The sequence below is a fragment of the Cupressus sempervirens genome, chromosome 4 (genome assembly GCF_028749045.1).
Source record: "Cupressus sempervirens isolate cs-2001-9-10 chromosome 4, ASM2874904v1, whole genome shotgun sequence".
Lineage (NCBI taxonomy): Eukaryota > Viridiplantae > Streptophyta > Pinopsida > Cupressales > Cupressaceae > Cupressus > Cupressus sempervirens.
The window spans coordinates 612,324,141-612,347,964 of NC_143121.1; the positions used below are offsets into that span (position 1 = coordinate 612,324,141).

General features: G+C 33.7%; 2 protein-coding genes and 1 pseudogene across 10 annotated transcripts; 1 reads left to right on the top strand and 2 right to left on the bottom strand.

The window, feature by feature from the left end:
* Positions 1-1,486: 1,486 nt before the first annotated feature.
* Positions 1,487-23,453, bottom strand: LOC149562724 (uncharacterized). Of its 8 annotated transcripts, XM_089826154.1 has the most exons (13): positions 22,800-23,452; positions 22,598-22,672; positions 22,415-22,500; positions 22,089-22,161; positions 15,178-15,225; positions 8,810-8,923; positions 8,647-8,709; positions 8,473-8,514; positions 7,985-8,386; positions 3,864-4,463; positions 3,632-3,757; positions 2,226-2,392; positions 1,487-1,977 (listed from the first exon to the last, which is right to left on the bottom strand). In XM_089826154.1, the coding sequence occupies exons 5-12, from the start codon at positions 15,187-15,189 to the stop codon at positions 2,324-2,326; spliced, it is 1,428 nt and encodes a 475-aa protein (XP_089682280.1). In that variant the 5' UTR covers positions 15,190-15,225; positions 22,089-22,161; positions 22,415-22,500; positions 22,598-22,672; positions 22,800-23,452; the 3' UTR covers positions 1,487-1,977; positions 2,226-2,323. The 8 variants fall into 8 exon arrangements, with proteins under 8 accessions (XP_089682280.1, XP_089682279.1, XP_089682281.1 ...); XM_089826153.1 differs by lacking the exon at positions 22,598-22,672; XM_089826155.1 differs by lacking the exons at positions 22,089-22,161; positions 22,598-22,672 and adding an exon at positions 22,203-22,301.
* On the top strand, positions 5,173-7,237 carry LOC149562725 (putative TPR repeat-containing protein At2g32450 pseudogene; annotated as a pseudogene).
* LOC149562726 (uncharacterized) lies at positions 10,200-15,159 on the bottom strand. 2 transcript variants are annotated; one of them, XM_089826146.1, is made up of 9 exons: positions 13,989-15,159; positions 13,334-13,893; positions 13,060-13,239; positions 12,345-12,976; positions 12,153-12,232; positions 11,608-12,014; positions 11,205-11,503; positions 10,858-11,106; positions 10,200-10,746 (listed from the first exon to the last, which is right to left on the bottom strand). In XM_089826146.1, the coding sequence occupies exons 1-9, from the start codon at positions 14,096-14,098 to the stop codon at positions 10,327-10,329; spliced, it is 2,937 nt and encodes a 978-aa protein (XP_089682272.1). In that variant the 5' UTR covers positions 14,099-15,159; the 3' UTR covers positions 10,200-10,326. The 2 variants fall into 2 exon arrangements, with proteins under 2 accessions (XP_089682272.1, XP_089682271.1); XM_089826145.1 differs by having other exon boundaries at positions 10,200-11,106; positions 13,989-15,157.
* Positions 23,454-23,824: the final 371 nt, after the last annotated feature.

The following is a 23,824-nucleotide window of genomic DNA, read 5'->3' on the forward strand; positions in this document are numbered from 1 at the left end:
TAATTTTTCTTATTAAATATTTATTATACATGTCGAGTTCAATTTTCTTTTTCAATATTTGTGTAATCTAAATTTTACTTTTCTTTGCAAGTTTTTAAAATTAATTTCTTTCTATGGTATAATTTTCTTATTATAACAACAGTTAAAGTCACATTGCAGTGGAATTTTGACTAGAAATGTAAGATTTAATATTATGTTATATGTAGTCAATCTTGACATAATTCAATGAAAAGGAAAAAAGTTAAATATGTAATTTGAGTTTTAAATGAATTGTAGAAATGACATTCATTCATTTATAAAATTCATAGTAGCGTATAGTTATATAACTAATACCTTACACAAGTTGTGTATCTAACATATATCTTTAAAACATCTCGATTTTCATCTAAATTTAGCTTATAGTGTTCAACACTTTCTTCCAATTTTCCCTCTTTACATAGAATCTCAATGTATTTTCATCACATCATTTACATTGTATATTTAACTATATTCACAATATCACATTAACATTTAGGAAAGAGCCTACAACACAACAACTTGTGAATGTCTCATGTGGAAGGTCTTAGATTCAAGTCTACTCAAACTTAATAAATAATAATAATTAATCTCAACAAGAAGTAAGAGATATTTTCTACGAGTCAAATTATGATATTTTTATCAAGATACAACTCTATTGTCTGTAAGTGAAACCCATTAGCCTATACTTAATTAGTTGTGGTCTACACCAACCCATCTCTAATAAGAATGAAAGGAATGCTTAACCCTCATTTCTTATAGGTGATGCTCATAGTAGTGAATAAGCACTAGAACATCCCAAGAAGTAACCCATCACAATACCATTCCATCTTAATCATACTTAACCACAATGCTTTCTCAAAAGGTTAGTCTCACTTTCCTTACAAAACCTTCAACAAGTGTTGTGCATTATGAACCACTCATTATAAAGAGCATTAACTAAATTTTTCATTCATTCCTATGAGATATAGGTGCTTGCAAACCACTAATCAAGAAATATGGGTCAATATGTTTGACTCATAAACTACACAGTTGAATGGTAATTGTGATGACCCCTCACTACTACATAGAGGGCATTATAAAGACATTTTTTGTGACAATTTACTAATCAATTGTCTTAATCTTAGACAATAAAAAAGTTTTGTATCGTGGCAAATTTTGTCTTTAACCGAGTGTCATTAAATATTGTCTTTATAAGACAATATGTAACAAAAGTAATATTGTCTCATTAGAGACAATTTCACATCTATCTCTTTGGAGACGATATTTCTTAAATCACAACTATTATCTCTAGAGAGACAATATGTGTTTATTGTCACTCTAGAGACGTTATTAAACAAATCTATTATAAATTATTTTAAATTGATATTATTTTCTTATGATTTTGACATCCAACATTTGTAGAAAACATCAATACAAATATTCAATGTAATTATTTTCAATATTCAAGAAAGTAACATAACACACTAAATTGACCACAAAAAATATTTGTATTTATTTATTTCCAATGCTCAGTTTCTTACAAAATGATGTGGGAGCTCGTCACCACAACAAAAAAAGTATACTATGGATATGGGATGACCATAATTGAATAATAACATTGAATTTCTTTACTCTATAGCATCATAGTGAAGTACTTCAACTAACCATACACTGGCAACCATATTTAATGGTGCAGTACAAAATATCTTTGATATAAATACATATTCTATTGAAGAAAACCATAAGGAAAGATGATCTTCAGATGTGAAGTGAGATGTCACTCTTTTTATAATCCAAGATCTTCAAATTCCTGCACTTTTTGTACAATCTAATATGGCACAATCCCCAATGATGTGAATGCCCATCTTAGTGGGATATGTGGCTTGCAACTCATAGTGAACACCATCAAGCTCCCTTCTAAGTCCGTCTTTGGAGGTAGCATAATGTGTTTTTGCTTTGATATGAGATGCCACAAAAGACCTAATTATATCAATAAAAAAATCACCACATTTAGATTTTGAAGTTATACATTCATGTGCAATTTGTTTAGTTAAATTGATAAGGGAAAACAAAGTAGATAAAATTGCATCCAATTGAGCACCACCTACTTTAATACTCACTTTATTTTGGATCTAGAAAATTATTGTTTCAAATTTCAATTGATACACCATATTTATGTATGAATTACATTCACATAAGAAGAATGAATGAAATAAAAAAGAACTGACCAACCACTGAAGAATATCTTGCTTTTCTGGTTGTTGTCAATAGCTACAAAATTAAAATTAAAAATAGCATATCTGCAGTCATTGTTGAGGGAACGAGGCTATGAAATCAGCATAGCTTTTTGAAGATATCTGCATAGGCTGTAGGATGTATATGTTAATATAGAAACCTGAAATCAGCAATAGGAAAAGTTTGAAAAATGACATTTTAATAAAATGCAGCAAATCATTACTATTATACCTTTTACCAACCAAGTCCAGCTTTAAAAACATAGAATAAAAATAAATGAAACAATCAGCATCATCATTCGCTGTACCTACACTTAGAAAAAGAAGCAATCAACATCATGAAACAACAATAGCAAAAAAGTAAACATCAAGAGTTGGTATTTTGAAAAATGAAACTGTTCAATCTTTAACCTCTGAAACTAGATTTAGACATAAATGATATGACAACTTATATATATATATATATATATATATATATATATATATATCCAACCTATATTTAAAGAGATAATATCAACACTAAATGGAAAATTTTGCATGTAGAGTTTGATGTTGCTGAACCTGCAAGTAGAATATACCAGTCAACACCAACTCATATGGGAGCTGAACAAAATGATCTATAACAGAAATAAAAATGTGTTAAAGTGAAACTAAATGACATGAAATCTTTTCAACTTACCTCCTATACTAGAAATGGCAAGCAATACCCAACACCACAAAATAAGCCAAAAGAATATTAGAAATGAATAACAATATTACCTAGATCTGTTGTAATATGTGGTAACCTCGAATTTAACCAAAAAATGTGTAGAAAAGAACTAAATTATACAAGATACATACAAATAGTTCAAAGACTCTATTACCAACTGAATGTTCTTAATTAAACACCACAAATTACTACTACTTCATTATCTTATACATATAAAATAGAGTTTGTTGCATCTCCAATAACAAAATGTAGCAAAGCATGCACAAATAACACTAGCAGACGCATAGCCTAGAAATAGTGCATGCATTGTTTGTTTAAGTAAAAGGAAAAGTCCTAGAAAATGTAATCTATGATTTATGTTATCTTCTACGAATTGTTTTTATCCATCCTTGTCATTTTTGTTCTCCTTCTACGGGGCACTAGATGAATTGTTGTCTCAGATTGTTCATTGCATTGAACATCTTCCTCGTTATTCTTGTCTCTCAATTTTTGAGATCTAGCAATGGCCGCATGTTCAAATTCAAGATTATTGAATGCATCATGTGAATATATTTCCTCCTCATGCTGATTGCCAGAAACTTCAGTTGATGAGTTTGACTTTTGAGTTGCTTATACACAACACAATTTAACTATTAAAACATAATATATCTAATTAAATTAATCCATATTATAAAATATACTAATTACTTACATCAAACTGATTACTAGTGATTAATTTCTCCCCTCGTTCAATCAAATATTGCTGAAGGCCTTGGGAACCATGTAGGAGAGCATACTTTAAGTCTTCTTCTGAAGCCTCCTTTCCAAACTGGTGAATCTATATTAACAAAGAAAACTAAACTTAAGGTCCAATAACTAATTAAATACAATTAACTTGACTTTTTATTTGAATAGAAAATATAACACATTAAATATTAACTTACCATGCCACCACAAACACTATTATATCCTCCATATCCAAGTTTATGAGATCCAATCTTTGAAACCCGAGCTTGGGTTGCAATCCTTGTGTCACAAAGATGTCTTTTACCTCCTTTTTTAGATGGCGTATAGTTTGGATTGTCATTAAGATTCCTCTTAAACTTGGCATCTTTTAATAATTCATCCCATGTCACTTGGTCTGTGATCCAAGCTGGACGCGGATAATTGAAGTTTTTTGCCAATTTTGACCTTAGATTATCTCTTTTTGAGTGAATGTACTTATATGCAATATCTAGAATAACATCTCTATTAAAACTAGGATTACCAAATGTGTTTACGACATCTTTAAACAGTTCTTCCTTTTTATCATCTGGTTGTCTCCTCCAATCCCTTTGGATGGTATCTCCAAATAGGTTTTCTGCACGGTGATAAATAAAGTGATAAAGTTTTAAGCCTGTATCATCCTTCAACACGTTGCCTTGAGAGGTGAGTAAAATTGTTACTTCTTGCAATCCTTTTGTAGTTACTAATGATACATTTGAGGTCTTGGGAGTTGAGGCAAATGCCATTACAGGCACATCAGTTACTTGGTCATTTACTTCCTGTATTTATAATGGAATTATGAAATCAATTAACACCCTACCAAAAATATTAAACTATTGCCAAATCCGAAATAAGAATAAAGACATTATTCATAAATGAGAAATGACATAATAGACAATGCTAACAAATAGAATATACAGAGGATACCAATTATTTTTCACACAGTTATGCAGCAAAAAATGAATACTAGTTTGTTTATAATATCATTGATGTCATAATTGATAAATACATGCATACATATATCACTATTGTACTAAGAGCTATAGAAAGTTTCAGATTCGTTCTTTACATCTCAAAAATGTAAACTACCGCTTGTACCAAGGAATGGTTCAAGGCATAGCCAATAGGTGATTTAGCTGAAGTTATGTTCCTTACTCTTGTTTGTATCTACAACTTAGGTTTAGTTTTTCTACTCTGATGTTCTTGCAGACGGTTTGTCCTAATTAGTCAAGATTGTAGACTTGATTGAAAAATTGAAGATTTCAAAATTTGAAGGTTAGATATTAGATTTATTGTCTCCTTCTCCTAGAGTTTTTCTTTTTGAGGGTTGAAATGGAAACCTGTGCAGGAATAGTATATTGATATCCTAAAATCAGCAAAAACATCTGCCAAAAAGAGCCATACAAGAGTTTCAAAAATCCATAGACCTTAAGCCAGACCATATGGATGCTTTGTATAATTTGAGAGGGTTGTTCAGAGATGTGGGAAGGTAGCAAAGAGTACTAGAAATGTACAGAAAAGTGCTCTCTATTTGGCCCAATCACTGGCATGCTCAGGTTAACAAATTATAGCAGGATGAAGCAGGAGGGTAAGAAGGGAAAGGGTGGTGATATTAGAAATACCATGGGCGGAGGAGATGGGTTTCCTGACCCTGGCTGGTCAAGGGAGTTGAGTTCAAAAAATGGGTGTAAGGATGCTGCAGGAGGAGGTAGGAGGGCTTGGGAAGAGTTGGGTCCTAATTACAATGCTTTTGTAAGGGATTTGTGCGAGTTGAGAGAAAAGGCAGACAATTCCAGAACCTAGGAGGAGGCTTTGATGCTCATATGGCAATAGGGAGGCCTCTATTTGATCACCAGTTGTTTAAGGAAGGATTGGTAAGTTTCAAAAGGGCTACTGAGCTGAAACCTTCAGATGTTCGGCCCCATTTTAGGATAGGTAATACATTGTATGCACTAGGAAGGTACTCAGATGCGAAGGAGTCCTATATATTGGCTCTTGAAGCTGTAGAAGCCAGTGGTAATCAATGGTCTTATTTGATCCTACAGATCCATGTGAATCTGGGCATTTCTTTAGAAAGCGAGGGAATGCTTTTGAGTGCTTGTGACCATTATAAGGAGGCTGCCATTCTTTTCCTGACCCATTATAGGGCATTAAAGCATTTGGGAAGTGCACTATTTGGTGTAGGTGAGTATAGAGCTGTAGATAAAGCTTTGAAAGAGGCTATATACTTGAGGACCAATTACACACATGCACACTGTGACCTTGGATCAGTGTTGCATGCCATGGGGGAAGAGAAGAGAGCCATACAAGAGTTTCAAAAAGCCATAGACCTTAAGTCAGATCCTATGGACACTTTGTATAATTTGGGAGGGTTGTTCAAAGACATGGGCAAGTATCAAAGAGTAGTAGAAATGTACAGCAAAGTGCTCACTATCTGGCCCAATCACTGGCATGATCAGCTTAACAAAGCATTATTAGTGCTAGGAGCCAGAGAAATCGAGGAAGCTAAGAAGGCCTTGAAAGAGGCTTTCAAGATGATAAATAGAGTGGAATTATATGATGCTATTGCACATTTGAAGCACTTGCAGAAGTGGCCTAAAGGGTTAAATACTATAATCCAAAGAACAGATCAACGTGGAGGTTATGATACACAAGCACAAATGGGATTGAGTGGGACAAGTTCTGAAGGAGTATTAGTTGTGGAGTCAAACAGGTTCAGAAGAGAAAATGAAAAACCAGTCCAAGGCAATACTTGGCATATGCTTTCGATATAAGAGCCTTCCAGAGGCTTACTAGATTGAACCGCTGTGATGTAAATCTTCTGAAAAAGGAATTATCTGAAACAAGGGTGACCATTTCTCAATCTGGGAGTAGTGTACCAGAGAAAAATATTCGTAAAGAAGAAGTAGAAAAGATATTGAAAAGATTGCTCCATTTTCTTAAACCAGAGACATTCCAAGTAGCTGTCAAAGCAGTGAATGAAAGAGTGTTATTAATATTGGATGGAAGTGGGTCTGGAAGAGTGGATTTAGGTTTTTTTTTTGCTCTACTTACATCCATCTATTCAGGTTCTCCAGATCAGAGGAAACAATATGTGTTTGATGCTCTAATGTGGCACTCAGCAAAGGGCATTGGTGCACAGATTCAGAAGACAGATGCATCAAGTTATATTAGGTTGTTAAGGGTAGTATACCTTCCTTCACAAGGAGTTAGTGATATGATAGAACTTCATGGAGAGAATGACATGGAAAGCATTTCATTTCTAGAGTTCGTAGAGATGTTTGAGGATCCAAACTAGGGTTTTGGCATCATGAACACTCTAGTAAAGCTTGAAGCAGGGAACAGGGTGCGGCATGGGTGATCATCTTGTGCAGTTTGCACATATCCTATAATTGGACCAAGATTCAAAGAGTTAACTTCTCAATTCAGCCTCTGTTCTATTTTCTACATTGAAGGGAAGGTACCAGTGGCATGCAAGCAAGAACAATATAAATTTAAAGAGTACGGAAGTGAAACAGAGGCCATAAAAGATAAGCTTAAGCTATTTGGTTGATGATCATAAATACACTTCCTTTCTCTTGCACAAATCCATGGAACTTAAATTGTGGATGCTAATGACAATTTTGAGGCAGCTGGTTCATATGAAATAGTTAGCTCATTTTTCCTTCGTCTAGAGCAAAAGCTACAAAATCAGTTTGTAGCTTTGCTTGATTTATTTGGGTGATTTTTCTGGTTTCATTTTTATACTATTAACATAGATATTAGATTGATACATTTGTTTTAGTTTCAACTATCTTCTTATATCTCAACAAAAAAAATTAAAAGGAAGTAACAAAAGCCTTCTTCAATCGCCATTGTTTTTATAGGTCAAATGGATAATTGTATTGCAGAGGGCCTTATCGTTGGGAGTTGGCTTTGAGATTTAAGGTCAATGTTTTATCCCAGGGGATTGTAATGAAATATTGACAGACAATTATTAAATGAAAGTTCAGGTGCATTGACATTTGAGGTCAACATTTTATCTTGTCATGCTAATAATTGCTGACAGAGCATAATAGAATGAAAAGTAATTTTTCTGATAAACAATAGGATATCCCTTACCAAAAAAGCAACAATTTAGATTTTAAACATCACAAAATTATACATTTTTCATACAACTTTTCTTTTATTCTTTTGACACCTCATATGCCCACTAACGTTGTCTACTTTTAGGCACTAAAATCAATTATAGATCTATATTGCTACAAATATATGAACTTGGCAACAACAAGAATAATATAATATCAGTAGACAATTTTACCTGTTCATCTGCAGTGGTCTCTATAGTCTCTAGCAATGCCCTTTCCCATAATTGAATTTGTTTAATCATTTCTTGTCTGAGTTGAACATTTTCAAGAGTATCAGGAAGGAGCCTTAGCATTCTTGATTGTGTGTCTATATTACTCCTTAATGAAGCTTGTTCCATTGTTGGTGGAAGAATTCTTACTGAAGCCATATTTGATGTCCTCCTAATAGGGGCATTCATTTCCAACTCAACACTAGGTATGTTAGGAACATTGGTGTTTGATGTTGAGAATATGGTATGGGGTTTTGCACTTGACTCCACTCTTGTCATTGGATTTTTTTGTCTACACAGAATAGGTAGACCATGAGCCTCTCCACCAAAAGATTGCATGCTTGTTGGAGTAGCCCTTGAAACATCCTACATGTACAAGTATAAATATTTTGGTGGTATGATAAGGAAGAATAATGTAATCAGGCTTATAGAATAATATGATGGGACGCTACCTTTTGCATCACAGTAGATGTATTGGCAGGCATGGTTGGATCCTGTGTGCCAACATAATGCATGGTGAAATGAGTTACTTTATAAATTTCTTGTGTATAAAAAACATTAAATTTAGTAAGTACATAAACTGAAATATTTTAATTAAATGTATAATAATATAGATCAAATTTTACCACTAGTATAGTACTAGATGTACTAACTGATGTAATAGTGGTTGGAATGACTTTTGAGATGGCCTGCATTCGACAGATGTAAAATAACATTATATAAAAGGTAACATCATATAGAAGGTAACATATGATAAATTAAATTATAAAAAATAGTTTTCAATCTTACCTCTTGCAACATCATCGTTATCTGTTGCCCTTGTCCCTTTTTTAAGATTTCAACTAAAGCATTTAAAATCAATGGATCCCCCATAGAAGCATTTGTAGTAGTCCGAGCCACATTCTTTAAGAAGTACAGAATGTTAATTTAAAAAAATTACGAACATAATTATTAAACAACATTTGCAAGCCATATTACTAACAAATTTAAATTCACTCCCCTTTGACAATAACATGTACAAATTTCATTAAACTTCAACATAAGCAATGCTCATTATGCATTTGTTTTGAGTTTTAGGTATTACATTTCTGTTGAAAATGAAATCTAACTACTTCCTCTTATTCTGGATAAGATATATAAAATTGGCTACTGATTCCGCATACGTGAATAGCTGGAGCCACAAAGATGCAATACTCTCACTAATAATCAAGTCCCAAAGACCAATGCTCAAGTGTAAGCATCTGTAATTTTCAGGAAACGATGAAGAAACTGAAACAAAATTCATTTTTTATTCAGAAGATGGAATTGTGAATTAAAAAGGAAACTGTCAAGAAGTGTCAGATGACGTTGAAAATGGGATGACTTTTGAGCTATCAGAGATTAGAAAATCTAGCAGAGAGAAAGATTTCTTACCTTCATGCTATGAGAAAGTGTCGATTCTGATTCTATAGGGTTTACTAGTAACAAAATTGAAAAGATTCATGTGACTAATGGACACATGGAAACAATGATCTCCTCTCCTTTTTGTAGATGGATGAATAAGAATTTTAAGGTATTCTCATGCAGCCAAATCCCCTACCTTCTCAGTTAATAACTTAATGTGATTTATATTCTATTTTTTTGGCAAATTAGTGTACAAGATGCTAAAAGAATGGATCATGAACAACAGCTAGAATCGATATATAAATGAATATATGAATTCCATGAAATAGGCATGTTGTACAGATGGGCCAGGGATTGTATTTGCATTTCAGCTTAGTGCTGAGAGAAAGTAGGCTGAAAAAGTTGGTAATACAAATTGTGCTTCTCAAATGTGACAATGGTTACAGTGTTCTTAGAGAAAAGTTGATGATGTTTCTGCACAGATTTTTGGTGGTTCCGTTAGGTACACAGTACAGGTTTTCATTCAAGCTTGGATAAGTATGGGGTAATTGTGTCGGAGGAAAGAGTATTTCCAAGCATGTAGGACACCGACATGGTATTGAATAGAGATATCTAGATATTTCAACAGAGTGATGTAGATTTTAGAGTATTGAATGAGTAAAATATTTACAGATTTTGGAGTATTGATTGTGTACAGTTTTCTAGAAATTTTGGTAGATTTGTATAGTTTTTGTTAAAACTTCATTGCTATTATAAAGTTATAAATTACAAGTTGTATGCATTGGCGTTACAAACATGCAGTAAAAAATCATTCAAATTACTAAATGTTCATTACAATTTGTGTGTAACTAAAAACTCAATAATCTAAATATTTAATAATATTGTATTAAACCCTTACAATAATCTTGAAGTTAACATGGCAATCAAACCATGTCATCCTCACATGAAATGTCCTCATCTGATGGCATAAATATCCCATCATCATTGGGCCCTAAATCCACAAATAAATTAATACCATCACTTTCATGGTCTTCATCACCTTCAGCTATAGGTAAATGAAAATCAATTAAGTCATCATCTTCATGGACTTGTTTTCCATGTAGTTCCTCGTGTCCTTCAAGCACTTCATTAAACTCAGCATGCTCTTCCTCGTGGTCATATGCATCATTGAGAATGCAATTTTCATCATCAACATCATGGTCATTTATGTCTTCAAGTGGAACTTCAACATCTTCAAGTAATTCACTGTCCTCAGCTTCATAAAATGTTGTTCTTCGTCCTCTTGGATCATAATCAATCACAAATGACCAACCAGCTTGTTCTAGATTTGGAATGAGAAATATCTGGTCACATTGATTTGGAAACACATAAGGTTCAGAAGTAGCCTCAAACCTAGATGTATTGATCATATAGAATCCATTATCATTTAAAAAGATTGTTTTTTCATCACCCACTTTGATTAGCCTGTACCATTGAACACGAAAAACAACTTTCTTGAAAGATGTAAAGTCAAGCTCTATAATATGCTCCAGCACTCCATAATATTGAAGTGTGCTTCTGATTGGTTGTATATCATTTGCATGTGAGCGGCAATCCACCTCAAATGATGCTGAAACTCCACAATCATAAGTTTGTCTCTTCTCATCAACTCTTCTCATGCGAAAATGATGACCAAGATTCCACATCGCTTTGTAATATTTTACCTAAATTCATTAAATATATTCATTGGTTAGATTCAATGATACAAATGATAAAAGAAAATACATTAAACAAGTCCAATATGTTAATATATATGTATCACCTCCCCATTCACAGATCCTTGAACAAACTTTAATTGTTGTGGTGTCACTCTATTCTTCTTTTTTGTTGCCTCATGTTCAATAGTGGTCTTTAGCCAATTCCATGAGCATCTCTCTGTCCATTTTTTTTTATGGCTGGCAGGTAGTCCTCGAGCAATGTTTTGACCATATTTATTGTATATGTTGGCCCATGCCTTTTCATCCTCTAATTTCTTTTGTTCAGCATACTTCTCCATCCAGTCCAACATAAAGTTGGAATTATATGCAATATACAAATGTAATGCCTCCCACTCAATTGCATCTACAATGACAAACAAATTTGTTCAATATGTTAATAAATATATGAAGTCTTTAATTGTTAAATTCAACATCAAAACAAAGTTCTATTTCATCATTTTTGCATACCTTTTATCCTCTTTGATGTCCCCTGACCCTCTAGTTTTTCTCCTTCAAATAAGCGAGGTTGGCTATAACTCCATAATTGTGGAGCTTCAAGGTGCAATTGAGGCAAGTACTCACTTAAATGAACCATTGCCTGAAAAACCATGTACCCCTCAATCATGGATCCTTCTGGTCGAGCCTTTTGCCTAACAAATTTTTTTAAAACCTTCATATATCTCTCCACTGGCCACATTGTTCTAATATGAATAGGACCACACAACTCAATCTCTTCTACTAAGTGTACAAGGTAGTGCTTTTGAGAATTAAAAAAACTTGGGGGGAAGAACATTTGAATATCACACATCAAAAGTGATATATTCCTCTTCCAGTATTTCAAATCTTCCTGATCTATCTCTTTAGATGAGACCCACCTACAACATTAGCATGTATTAGATAAAGATTAATGATATCTTCAAAATGAAAAGTATTAGCTTGTCTTAAGGCATAAGTAATGGTGCACTTCAAATGATAAGATTCTTGGATGATTATGCATTATTGATTCAAAATACCTCAAATATCTGGACAATTTGTAAATAGCTAATCTGACATCTCGATAAAAACTGCTTGGTATTGCTGTAGGCAACACATACTGCACAACCATTGATGAACACCATGTTCAAATATGTGCGAGTTGATAGTTGCACTTGGATATATAAATTTTTAACAAAGTTTCCAATAATTATAACATACAAGAAAGTTACCTTTATCCAATTATGCCAATCATGTGTTTTTAGGCCTGACAACTCTAATCCATCTCTTGTGAATAAGTTTTTGAATGATGCGCCAAATCCAGAAGGAAATTTTAATATTTTCATTGTTTCAATGATGCTTTCTTTCTCGTTTGATGTAAGAGTCCATGGAGCATGAGCATATGAATTATCTCCATGTAACCACATGTTTGGCATGATATTTGTAACTTGAAGGTCCTTTCGCATTTTTATTTCTACTTCAAGGCTAGCTCCATTTAGATGTTTCCATAAGCACTCTACCACATTTTTCCCAATGTGCATAGTATCAAATAGGTGGGCTATTGGTAAATTCTCATAATATTCTAGTTTATAGAAAATTGAGAGTCTTTTCATTCCTAGTGGAATTCTTGGCCCTTCCTTTTTGTCATACATTGCTTTCCACCTACTAGGGTTCATTCTCCTTGGCTTCCTTGTTTCCACTTCTTGTCCATTGAACTTGTTTTTCTGACACAGTCGATAGCAATGATTTTCTGGTAAGAAATGTCTATACTCATCATAGACTGTTTTCCTGAGATCTTTTGACTGTCTAGACAAGGTTTTTGGTCCACATGATGGACAACCATGTTTCCCCTTTGTTTGCAGCCCTAAAATAAGAAACTAGAGTTAATAAATAGTAAAATGAACAAAATAATTGAAATTTTGAAAAATTAAATTTATCATATATTACCACAACAAATAGAGAGTCCAGCGGCATCGTGTATTGTCCATATAAGTATTGCATGAAAGAGGAAGTTTCTATCATTGATAGGTTTTGATACATCATACATATCTACACCTTTCCACAATTCACGAAGCTCATCAATGAGAGGCTCCATGTACACATCCATATCCTTTACCTGATACTTCCCTAAGAAAAATAACAAAAGTAATAACGTTTAGTAAAATTGAAGAATTCTTATAGAAACTTCAAGAAAGCATTGCAATCACATATGTTCTAATACCTGGTATGATAAGAGTTAGCATTGCATGCTCCTTCTTCATTGCCATCCGGGGAGGGAGATTATTGTTAATAATTAACACTGGCCAAATAGAATAAGTTGTTCTAAGATCTCCAAATGGATTGACACCATCCATTGCTAGAGATATTCTTGCATTCCTTGGCTCATTTCTTAAATGTGGCCATTTTTCCTCAATCTCTTTCCAGTAGTTGCTATCTGTAGCCATACGCATGACACCATCTTGGCTTCTTCCATGTACATGATAACTCATATATTTTGCCAAATCCTTACATTTGAACATTCTCTCAAACCTTGGCTTTAGTGGAATATGTCGTAGCACTTTATGTGGAACCTTCTTGGATACTTGGTCTTCTTGATACCTACTTGTGTGACACACTGGGCATTGCTTCAAATTTGCATTCTTTCCATAATACAAAATATGGTCATTTGGACATGCGTCATATATATTGTACTCCATTCCAATATCTTTCATTATTGAAGATACTTCTCTATGAGAATGAGGTAACTTATTATCCTTTGGAAGTATTTTGTTTGCTAAAAGCCTACATGATAAAACAATGATTTTAATAAGTATACACAATACTTAAAAACACTAAGACATTAAATGAACTTGATTTATTAGAATATCAAATCCTACCTTAATATATCAGTGAAGCATGTATCTATCAATCCATGAGTCACCTTCAAGTTCAACATCAACATAAGTGTCACTAGTATAGAAGTATCTGCATTTAAATAAAGAGGCATCCTAGCCAGCTGAGCTATGGGTGAATCAATAACTTCTTCAGAAGATGTGTAGAAGTCTTGGATAAATTCATTCACACCGGCTTCATTAATCTATGAAGTGTTTTCATCCATATATGTGTCTTGCTCTTCATCTTGGGATTGACTATCATCAATATCATTCACTAGTTCTTCAACAATATTGGAAACCGAAAGCGGCTTTTCATCGAATTTTTTTTGAAATGATCAATACTAAAATATTAACTAATAAGGATATAAATTATTTATTTTAAGATATGTTAATTACAATGTACCTCTTCTATGTAAACTCCATATTTCAATCTATGGATACCAACAAGTCGTTGCTTCTTTAGTTTCCTATTTTCGCACCTTTTGCAAGTGCAATATATCATTTCATTGAAGTATGCATTTGTACCTAGAGTAGGTCTTGGTGCTCATTCATCTGAATATTCAAATGATGACGATGTCCTATTATCCTAAATCCACGATGTACTATCAATAATGAGTGTGCTAAGTTTTTAACTTGCATAGTACATATTCTTCAAGAGTTGATGATTGCAAGCAGAGAAATTCAAAAATTGAGAAACATAATTTGAATATGTGCATTTCCTTAGGTAACTCGAGATAATATCTTAGAATGATTTGTATCACTATTTAACAAAATTTTAAAGCAAAAAAGGATGTGACCATAGGTAAGCAGCATCTCATCATAAAATCATACCTAAGCACCATCTCTTCATAACCATACCTAAGCACCATCTAAGGTACATGGTTCTCTTCAAAAATGTCTCTTGCAAACCTTATGATTTTCTTGGTTCAATATCCCAAGGGTAAGATTAAATTTGTCTCACTTATTACCTCTACTATCGTTGCATGGTAAGATTTTTGAAGATGTTTTCTAATTTCAAGGATTTTATCAATGACTATGACATTTCATAAAGAGCATGAATTAGTCTAAATAAAATTAAAACTAACTAGTTCAATATTTTAATAATACTAATTACTCTATGTTAAATATCAAATCATAGTTAATGTTTCATTTAAATTAAATGATATTACGAGTACAAAACAAACATAAATACCTGGTCTACCATTTTGTGTGGACAGCAAGAAGATATCCAGATAGCAAGCTACAAAAGAAAATTGTAGAGATTAGTTACAATCATTACATAAATTTCAGAAAATGAAACATAAGTGAGCAATTGAATTCGATATAAGAAACATAGTCAACATTTGTGGCATTTTAAGGTTGAGTCCATAATTTTTCGGTCAAAGAAACTATTTGAAGACCAACAACTGGTAGCAACCTTAATTTATCAGATATGACAATGAAAAGAAACTTAAATTATTAAGAACTTCGTAATTATAATTGATTAAAATAATTAAAGTTTATAAAACTCGAAAACAAAGTTGCTCTATAGTTTGGAGCAATGTACAGACCCTCATTCAATTTTGGAAAAGAATGATTTATGTCGAATAACTTTTTAAAACCATAATATTTCAATTAGATTTTGGCTGGGCAATATTATGTTTCTGAGAGCTACAGCGGCAAGAAAAGATCATCGGTGACATAATGATTTATTGGGAAGCTGGGAAGGGGACAGCAGCAAAGGTGGGAATATGCATGTCGGTATAGACAGGCCTGAATATTTGAGGAACACTATGGCAGTATTGGGTGAGGTCATATACAGGCATTACATCTAATGTTACATTTCCATTTCAGCTGTACTCTTTTTCTTCAAAAGAGCACAACAGAAAGGGCAAGTATAAATTTACAATGTGTATATATATATGTTCCTATTAACACTAAAATGTGGTCTCCAACTTGAATTGTTTTCTCTATTTCATGCCACAAATTGCCCCTTTTGAAACAGGGCTTGACAAACAACAAACAAAGGCTGAGTTGGGTTTTCCTCCTCTTCCTCCTGTGATTTTTTCCATTTCAAAGAATTTCTCAAGTTTATTTTCATTTCCGTCTAGACTTTCAATTCTAACAGTACTGAATTTCAAAGGCAGTCTCGCGGTTGTACCATTTCAATCAATTTTTTAATTTCATTTTCATTTTCTATCACCATTTTTTGTTTCCTTTGTGGACGCCACAAGAATTGGATTTCTGAGTTAATCTCATTTTTCATATGAGTAAATTTCTCTAACTTATTTCCATTTTCATAAATATGGTGAGTAAATTTCTCTAACTTATTTCCATTTTCATAAATATGGATGAATTCCTTAAGAACTCCTAGACAGCAAAGGAAAGTCAAGCAATGGCTACGGCTATGGGGACAGCATCGGAGGGGGGAAATGGGGGATATTACTGTATAGTATGATGCAATCTCATAAACCAAATATAATGAGTTCCTGTATTATCGTACTCTTGTGCAATTTTGTTTTTGCAGCTATGTCAGGAAATTGATTGTTCTGAGCCCATCTTATTTTCCCAAGCATTTATGCTTCAATTTTTAGACATGGAAAAGAAAGAAAGAATATAGATTAGTACTTATTAAACTTATAAGATTTTCACAATCCATGAATGCACATGATGCTTTTCACTACAAAGCTTCCATCATGACAGTCTATTTGGCAGTTTTCAGAATAGGTATAACAATATTCAATGACGATGTTTTTAATGTTTCAGACATAAAATATAATTCAAATTTTAGACTTAAAAAATCTCACAATCTTTTCCCAAATTAATGTAATGTAGAATTTTGATTCACAAACACACCAAGTCTTCACTGGAAAATGGAGAAGATATACAACAACAAAAAACACAAATTTTTCCTGTGATAAACACAAGAGACTTGAACTTTGGAGAAAACTTTGCTAATCGTCCAATCCTACATTAATGCACTTGAAGCAGAGTTTACAAAACAGTTCGATCTCACAACAAAACCAACAAAGTATATTTTTTTGACTGGTAAAATCTGTGAATGGCAAAAATAATGGGCATGATTTCAAGGACAATGCATAGGTAAACAAGAGGAATGGAACAAAGAACAAGGAGTCTCACAGGTATTCTGACAATGAAATCTCAAGCACTATAGAGAGGTGGGTTTTTTCCAGGTTGCCTAGCAAAAACACTGTTCAAAAAACATTTAATGAGACATTCAAGACTTCTACGATGTGGAATCAGAGTCAGCACATGATTGAATGCAAAAATTACGGTAGAACTATCCATTACACACCATGGATGGGAATGCTCTAGCATAAACCTTCAAAAAACACAAACATACATAGTAGGCATGAGGCCACCCTTGCACTCACTAATTAGATAATGCAATCACACTAAAACTAAACAGCACAAATAAAGCACCCAACCAAAAATATGATGTCCTCTCATATACCAGCCACCAACAGTTAATTTCCAGCTCTTCTTTATCCTCATTTGTCTTTCGTAGGCTTTTCCGCCCTCTTCTCCCTCCCCTTCAACTCCCCGCTCATCTTCCTCTCTCAATGCTTTCTTCCGCACATATTGCATCCTCCCACTTCCAGATTCCTCAAATTCATAACTCTCCCAAGAAATTCCTAATGCGGTGTCCAGATAAGGTGTTTACTCACAACAAACCTACTCATCCCAGCACAGTCCAGCATGCGGCTCTATTGCCCAACACGCGGCTCTTTGGCAGGCATGCTAGTGCCTATGTAGTTGTCCAAAAAATTGGCCGAAAGACAATCAAGGCAGCTCCATCTCAAGCAGCTCTGTGTCGAGCCTCTACCGATCTAAATCCCGGATTGAACCATTTGCCGGGCTGAACAAGACACTTCCCGGCAAAGAGACCCCAGAGAAGTAGCCTATCGGCTAAAAATGTGAAAGGGGCTTGGTTAAGGTTAGCAAGTGTATTTAAGGGTTTCTATACAGTAATGATCTGATGAGTGAGGTGTTAGAGGAAGCCCTCGTGGTGCTCGATGGTCACGAATGGGTACTTCACCGACGGATAATAAATTCATCTTTCCATACTGACAGTATAAAGGAGATATAAAATTTAAATTAATATATGAATTTTCGTGCTGAAGATATAAAGGACTGGACTACATTCAAAAATTATTGTTCTTACTCTAACAGATAGAAGCATAGATCTGCATAAATATGTGGAAAACAATTAAAGAGGATAAAACCATAAACTGAAGAAGTTGGGCTATATTTGTAGGAGATTATGCATTTACAAAGGATCCAGGCAGCTTAAGGATACAGAGATGAAGTGACAGATTCAAGTGGCAGAGTTTTTATTACTCGTAAATGATTGCAATGAATAAATATATACTCCTTCAAGTCTAATGTTTGCCACAAATCATGCGAGACAGAGATATCTATAAAAACATGGGTGTGGAAATACTCCTTTTCGGTGCTATTGAAGGTGTTGCACAGATTCTGTCATATTCCAGCAAATTGGCAAGTTGGGCATGATACATTTGATATATAGAAGATTCATGGTTTCCAGATTTGACTTGGAGGAAGTGGGGGTTAGTAATATATCCCTACAGTTGAAGCAATTAAAATGAAAGAGGCATAAACAACCGCAAAAGTGCACAGAATATTACACTCAATTCTCAATCTTCTATATCAGACTTTATATCTGCACATCACTATTGCAATAGAACATTGATTTGTATGTGAGTGGTAGAGTTAGCTAGGAGCAATATTGAACAGCTAGAATGTAAAGACTGTCCAGATTACTAATACCAGATATCAGATATCAGGTGGTATAACCATGGCAACCAAGTTGAAAAGAGCTCCAGAACCTGTGTCTAAAAGAGAGCAGATGATAAAATTACTATTTGAAACAGTACTGATGCGAATCTCCACTTATCTTCACACTGGACTTAATTCGGCAAATCCAAAAGTGTGCGCCTCATCTCTCTCAAAGACTAATGGAAATCTTAATCCACTCACAAAGACAATTCACCACTCTACTTGCTGAAAAAGTCATAAGCTTCTGTTGTGTATTCTTTTTACTGAAAGCCATCAGCTACGATGTATGGTTTAGGCAAGGCATTGAAGCGTCCTTTTATTGCACTGTCACAGTCATGCTCTGTGACATGCTCTTTGATTTAAGAAAAGTAAAAAGCAATGGGAGGCTGGTCATGGATAGATAATTGACCTCCTTTCTGCGCCCCCCCCCCCCCCCCTTCGTCATAAAAACTTTATTATATTTATCTCAGTCATTGAACCGTTGTTTTCTTAGTTATGTAACTGATTCTTTTTATAACAACCGACTCATTATCCCTAATACATAATTAAATTAGTTAACATAGTTTCATAGTTCAAGAAAATGAATCCACGTAGGAAAGAATTTCCATTTTATTTGGAATTCAAATGGAGTGAGTTGTGACATAGAAGATGGTATCGTTTATGATTGCTATTATGCAAACTAGGATCTGAATATCATTATATCGGTCGGTTTGTAGCAGCAAGGAAATAATGTGAAATATGCTTACGATCAGAAACATTAAGAACTCAATGTTGTATTAAGGAAACAAGCAATCATTCCCAAGGCCAAACCAAGGAACAAAGGTGGTTCCAGGTAGTAAGCCAAGTGTTGGTCAAAGTTACAGCTAAAGACAAGTAACCAATACTGAATATTGATCTCATCCAAACATTCAATCGAATGCCAATGTTATGTTTATGAAATTTGTAATGCTTTTTAACGGGAGAATGGGAGAGGATTGAGCTAAGGAATTAAGTTGAAAATTCTTAAGGTTCTATTAAGGGATTTTACATCTATAAAATTTTGTATTAACCTGAATATCCAACAGGATCCAGCTCAGAGTTGCAAATATTTAATTTCTTTAAATTTGTCTCCAGCAGACTTCAGAAATTGCCCATTTGCACTTTTTTTAATCATGAAACCTGACAGGTTGGTAGAATACACTGCTCTGATGCCATTGAAATATCACCCTACGATATTTGCTTCAGTTTTTTCAAATGTTCCATAGAAATTTATGCAAATATTTTGCAATAAAATTGATTTCTTCATTCAGTAGATTATATCGAAAAACTATATAATATCAGCCTGAAATAGAGGTCTGAAATTAAATATGGATATTTCCTTCAGATTACAATCTTATTCACCAAACATATATGAAATAATCTTATAATACCTCTACTTTGGACTAGTAGGTTTGCTATGTTCACCCTAACCTATCACCATATATCCTCTACACTGTAGATCTGTCTTGTAGGATCATTGTTGTGAGATATGATTATTCTTTATTGTGCTATGTTTGTGTCAATTACCAACTCTGACTGCATCCCAGTTTTTTGGACAGTTCAAATTTATTTGATTTGGTTTGGACCTTTTAAATCCTACTTAAATATTTTGAACTCCCAAACAAATCAATTTTTTTAAAATCTAGTATCTTAGGTTTGTATTATGAAGTACAATGATTGTTAGGATTATGATATCTCTTTATATTTTTTTGCTGGGCTAGCAGTGGATAGCCACACCATGCACCAATGAATATTCATGTACAGAACAATATATAAAGGAAGCAACAACAAACATGTATAGAAAAATAATGGAATGAGATTTTAATTTAGCTGACCTCATAACAGTAGGTAGGCAGGCCGACAAAGACCCCATCTCGTCCAAGAATCACAATTTAAGGATATATTGAAATCTATACCAGAAAACCCTAGTAGATGGGGGATGAAGTCCCAACTATGGCGTGAAATATAATATCTATAATAGTATTCCAAGTCCCAACAAGGCATGAAATATAATAGCTATAATATTATTTCCTGAAGATAAAATATTTGAAATATTGATAAAAAAGTCGTGATGCCAGAAGGGGGGGAAAAGCTCAACTGGATATACCATATGAGGGTGATCAAGCATCCACAGTTCTCACAAGAATCATAAACCAGCACCAAGCAACCATGCCAATTGCGGAATCAAGTCCAAACTAACAAAAGAATGATTATGAAACCCCTTAAGTGAGGGTTTAAATAGATACATGAAAGGGAAAACCTGATTACTCTTTGATCAACCTAGAAAAGTGATGATTTTTTAGAAATAAAATGACACTATCTATAAGAAAATCAAGTATTTCAATATGGCTCATAGCTCTTGCAATGTCTACCACTTGTTCTTGAATGGAAAGTTTGCAGACCTTTCAAAAATAAGGTTAGACCTTCCACACTTATCATCTGACCATTAAATCTTTTATTTTGAGACAAATCCCATCATGATGTTTCAGTCATCGGCAAGGATTAATAAGAACCAAAGTTCTCTTATCTTTGATATTCTAAAAAAATTTACAGCTGGCAATTATCAAAATTTAATAAAGCATGGAAGGATAATTATTGATGTGACACGGAGAACTACAAATGTTACAGATTTGCATTCTTATGCATCAAACAGAAATTTAGAAATGAAAAATATCACCTTAAACCAAAAATAATTAACAAGACTACAAGATTTACAAAGAATTATTTAGACAGGGCAGAATCAAAGCCAAAAAATGTTTGGACAACAAATTCTACTAAATATTCTTCACAAGTAGATATATAATATATGGAAAATTATAAATAGGACACATATTTTCTCTGAATTCTTCATTTAAAGGCAGCCAAGCTATTAGTTTTAAAAAATCAAGAAATAAACGACCAAAAAAATTGAATCCATAAAAACTCAATTTATAAAGCACGTAAAAAATAACCAAATCTCAAACATCTATGATGTAATAACTATCAAATTACCTCAACGATTCTCATAACCATTAGGACTGGGAACAAAACTATGATCTATTAGGGGCATGTCTAATTTAATAATTTCTGATCAACGATGTCAATTTCTGTTAGTAATAATCAAAGATCACCAATTTTAAGAAGCCCTTTTTCTGTCTAGGTCCAAACCCCCACAATCATTCATCTTGATTTTAAACCCTAATTTTTGAATGCCTTAGAAAATGCAAAAAAACTGTACCACCAAAGATTCATATAGAATAGAAAGCAAAAAAAGGGAATATATAAAGATTAAATGAACAAGAATACCTTGAATCCAAAGTGAGATTGAGTTCAAGAGTTCAAGAGCACACTGGCAAACACAAAGATCTTATTTCCTCCACTGCAACGATGTAAACAATGTGGGTTATAAATTGAATTCACCTGCTTCACTTTGAGACCATCAAGGCTATGTTCAATATCTGAAACTTTAATTGATCTCTCCTAGTTAGGGCCCCATATCTCTCCGGATCTAATTCATTTCTGGGGGAGGGAAAGGAGAATCTCTAAATTTCATTTAAAATGATATTGAGAGTTTTAATCAATATATAATGAGGTGAATAAATATTTGGGATTTTTGTAAAAGGTAGTCTTACCTGAAGTCGCTGAATGATAAGGGGATTCACACTAGAGAGCATCTAGCATGCAGACTCCTCATCTTTCCTCCATGCAAACTTGTCCCCTGCAACCATTTTCAGTTAATTTTGGCCCTACACAAAAAAGATATGATGCAATATGCCAATTTCGAACCATACATACCACCCGTCAAGCAATATTACCATTAAACAAACCACATGATACCAATAGAAAACCCATCATTGGGGTAGGCGTGGGAGGATGAATGTTGCAAAGGCCTTAACAATCAAATTCAAAGAGGGACTCAGCCAATTTAAAAACCTTTTAACAGCAACCCAAAAAACAAATAAACACATAAGATGTAAAAAACCCAAATTCTCAGCTTCAATATTAAATATACTCAACTGATGAGAACGTTTCCATTTGTTCAGAGAGGTGATATCCTATACGGGAAAACAAGAAGTTGAATACTCTTTTACTCAGCATGCTCCAGTTCTCTCTACAACGATAATTTCAATTCTTGACTGATGTGAAACCCCCATGGAATTGTAGCGCTTACAACTTGATCCTCTAATAGCATCTGTTGGTTAGTCGTGCCTCTCCCTACTAGATCTGAGACTATTGGTGGAAAGCCTGGTCTTGAATAAACAAGAGAACCATGGGAGAAAACTGCTAGGGCATAGATGAGAAATGTAAAGCTCCAATATGTATGGCCTGTGATGATCTGTCCCGCCATTTTTGTGAAGCCGATGATTACAGCTCAATCCTTGGTGCTAGTTGCAAATGGAGAACTAACAGCAGATCATGAGTTTGTAGGGTAAAACTATGAGTTAAGGCAGTCATTGATTGGAAGCTGAGGATATAACAATGATAACTCTATTAGATCAAAAGAATTAAAGGAATATTAGACATAAAAATCTCATGCAACCAATGATCCTTGCTCAATCCTTGCCGCTAATTGCAAATGGCGAAGTGAGAGACGACCATGAGTTTGCAGGGCAAAACTTGGTGTCGATGACCGGAGTTGCGCAAAACCACAAGTTGTGGCGGTGAACGGAGTTAACATATGGTTATGAAAACCTTATAATAATATTATAAAATTCTTTTCCTATTGTTTTTAGCAAAGACAATTAAATATTAATTAAAAAACAATTTTAATTATAATTTGTATAAAGACAAAAGAAAAATTTTGTCGTTAAATAATGTCTTAACAAGGCCTATTGTGTAGTAGTGCCTTTTGTTAATCTTCAACCTCATATTAAATTGTAGGCATAAATTAAGAAGTCATCCAAACTAACGAACCTATGATCCTTACTGTTATTAAAATATTGAAGGAGTTGAGCATTAAAAATTAATTTATTGGTTTATTGGAAGATTTCTCTTCATAGTGTTAGTTCATCTTCTCTCATCCTAGTTACAACCATCTCAAG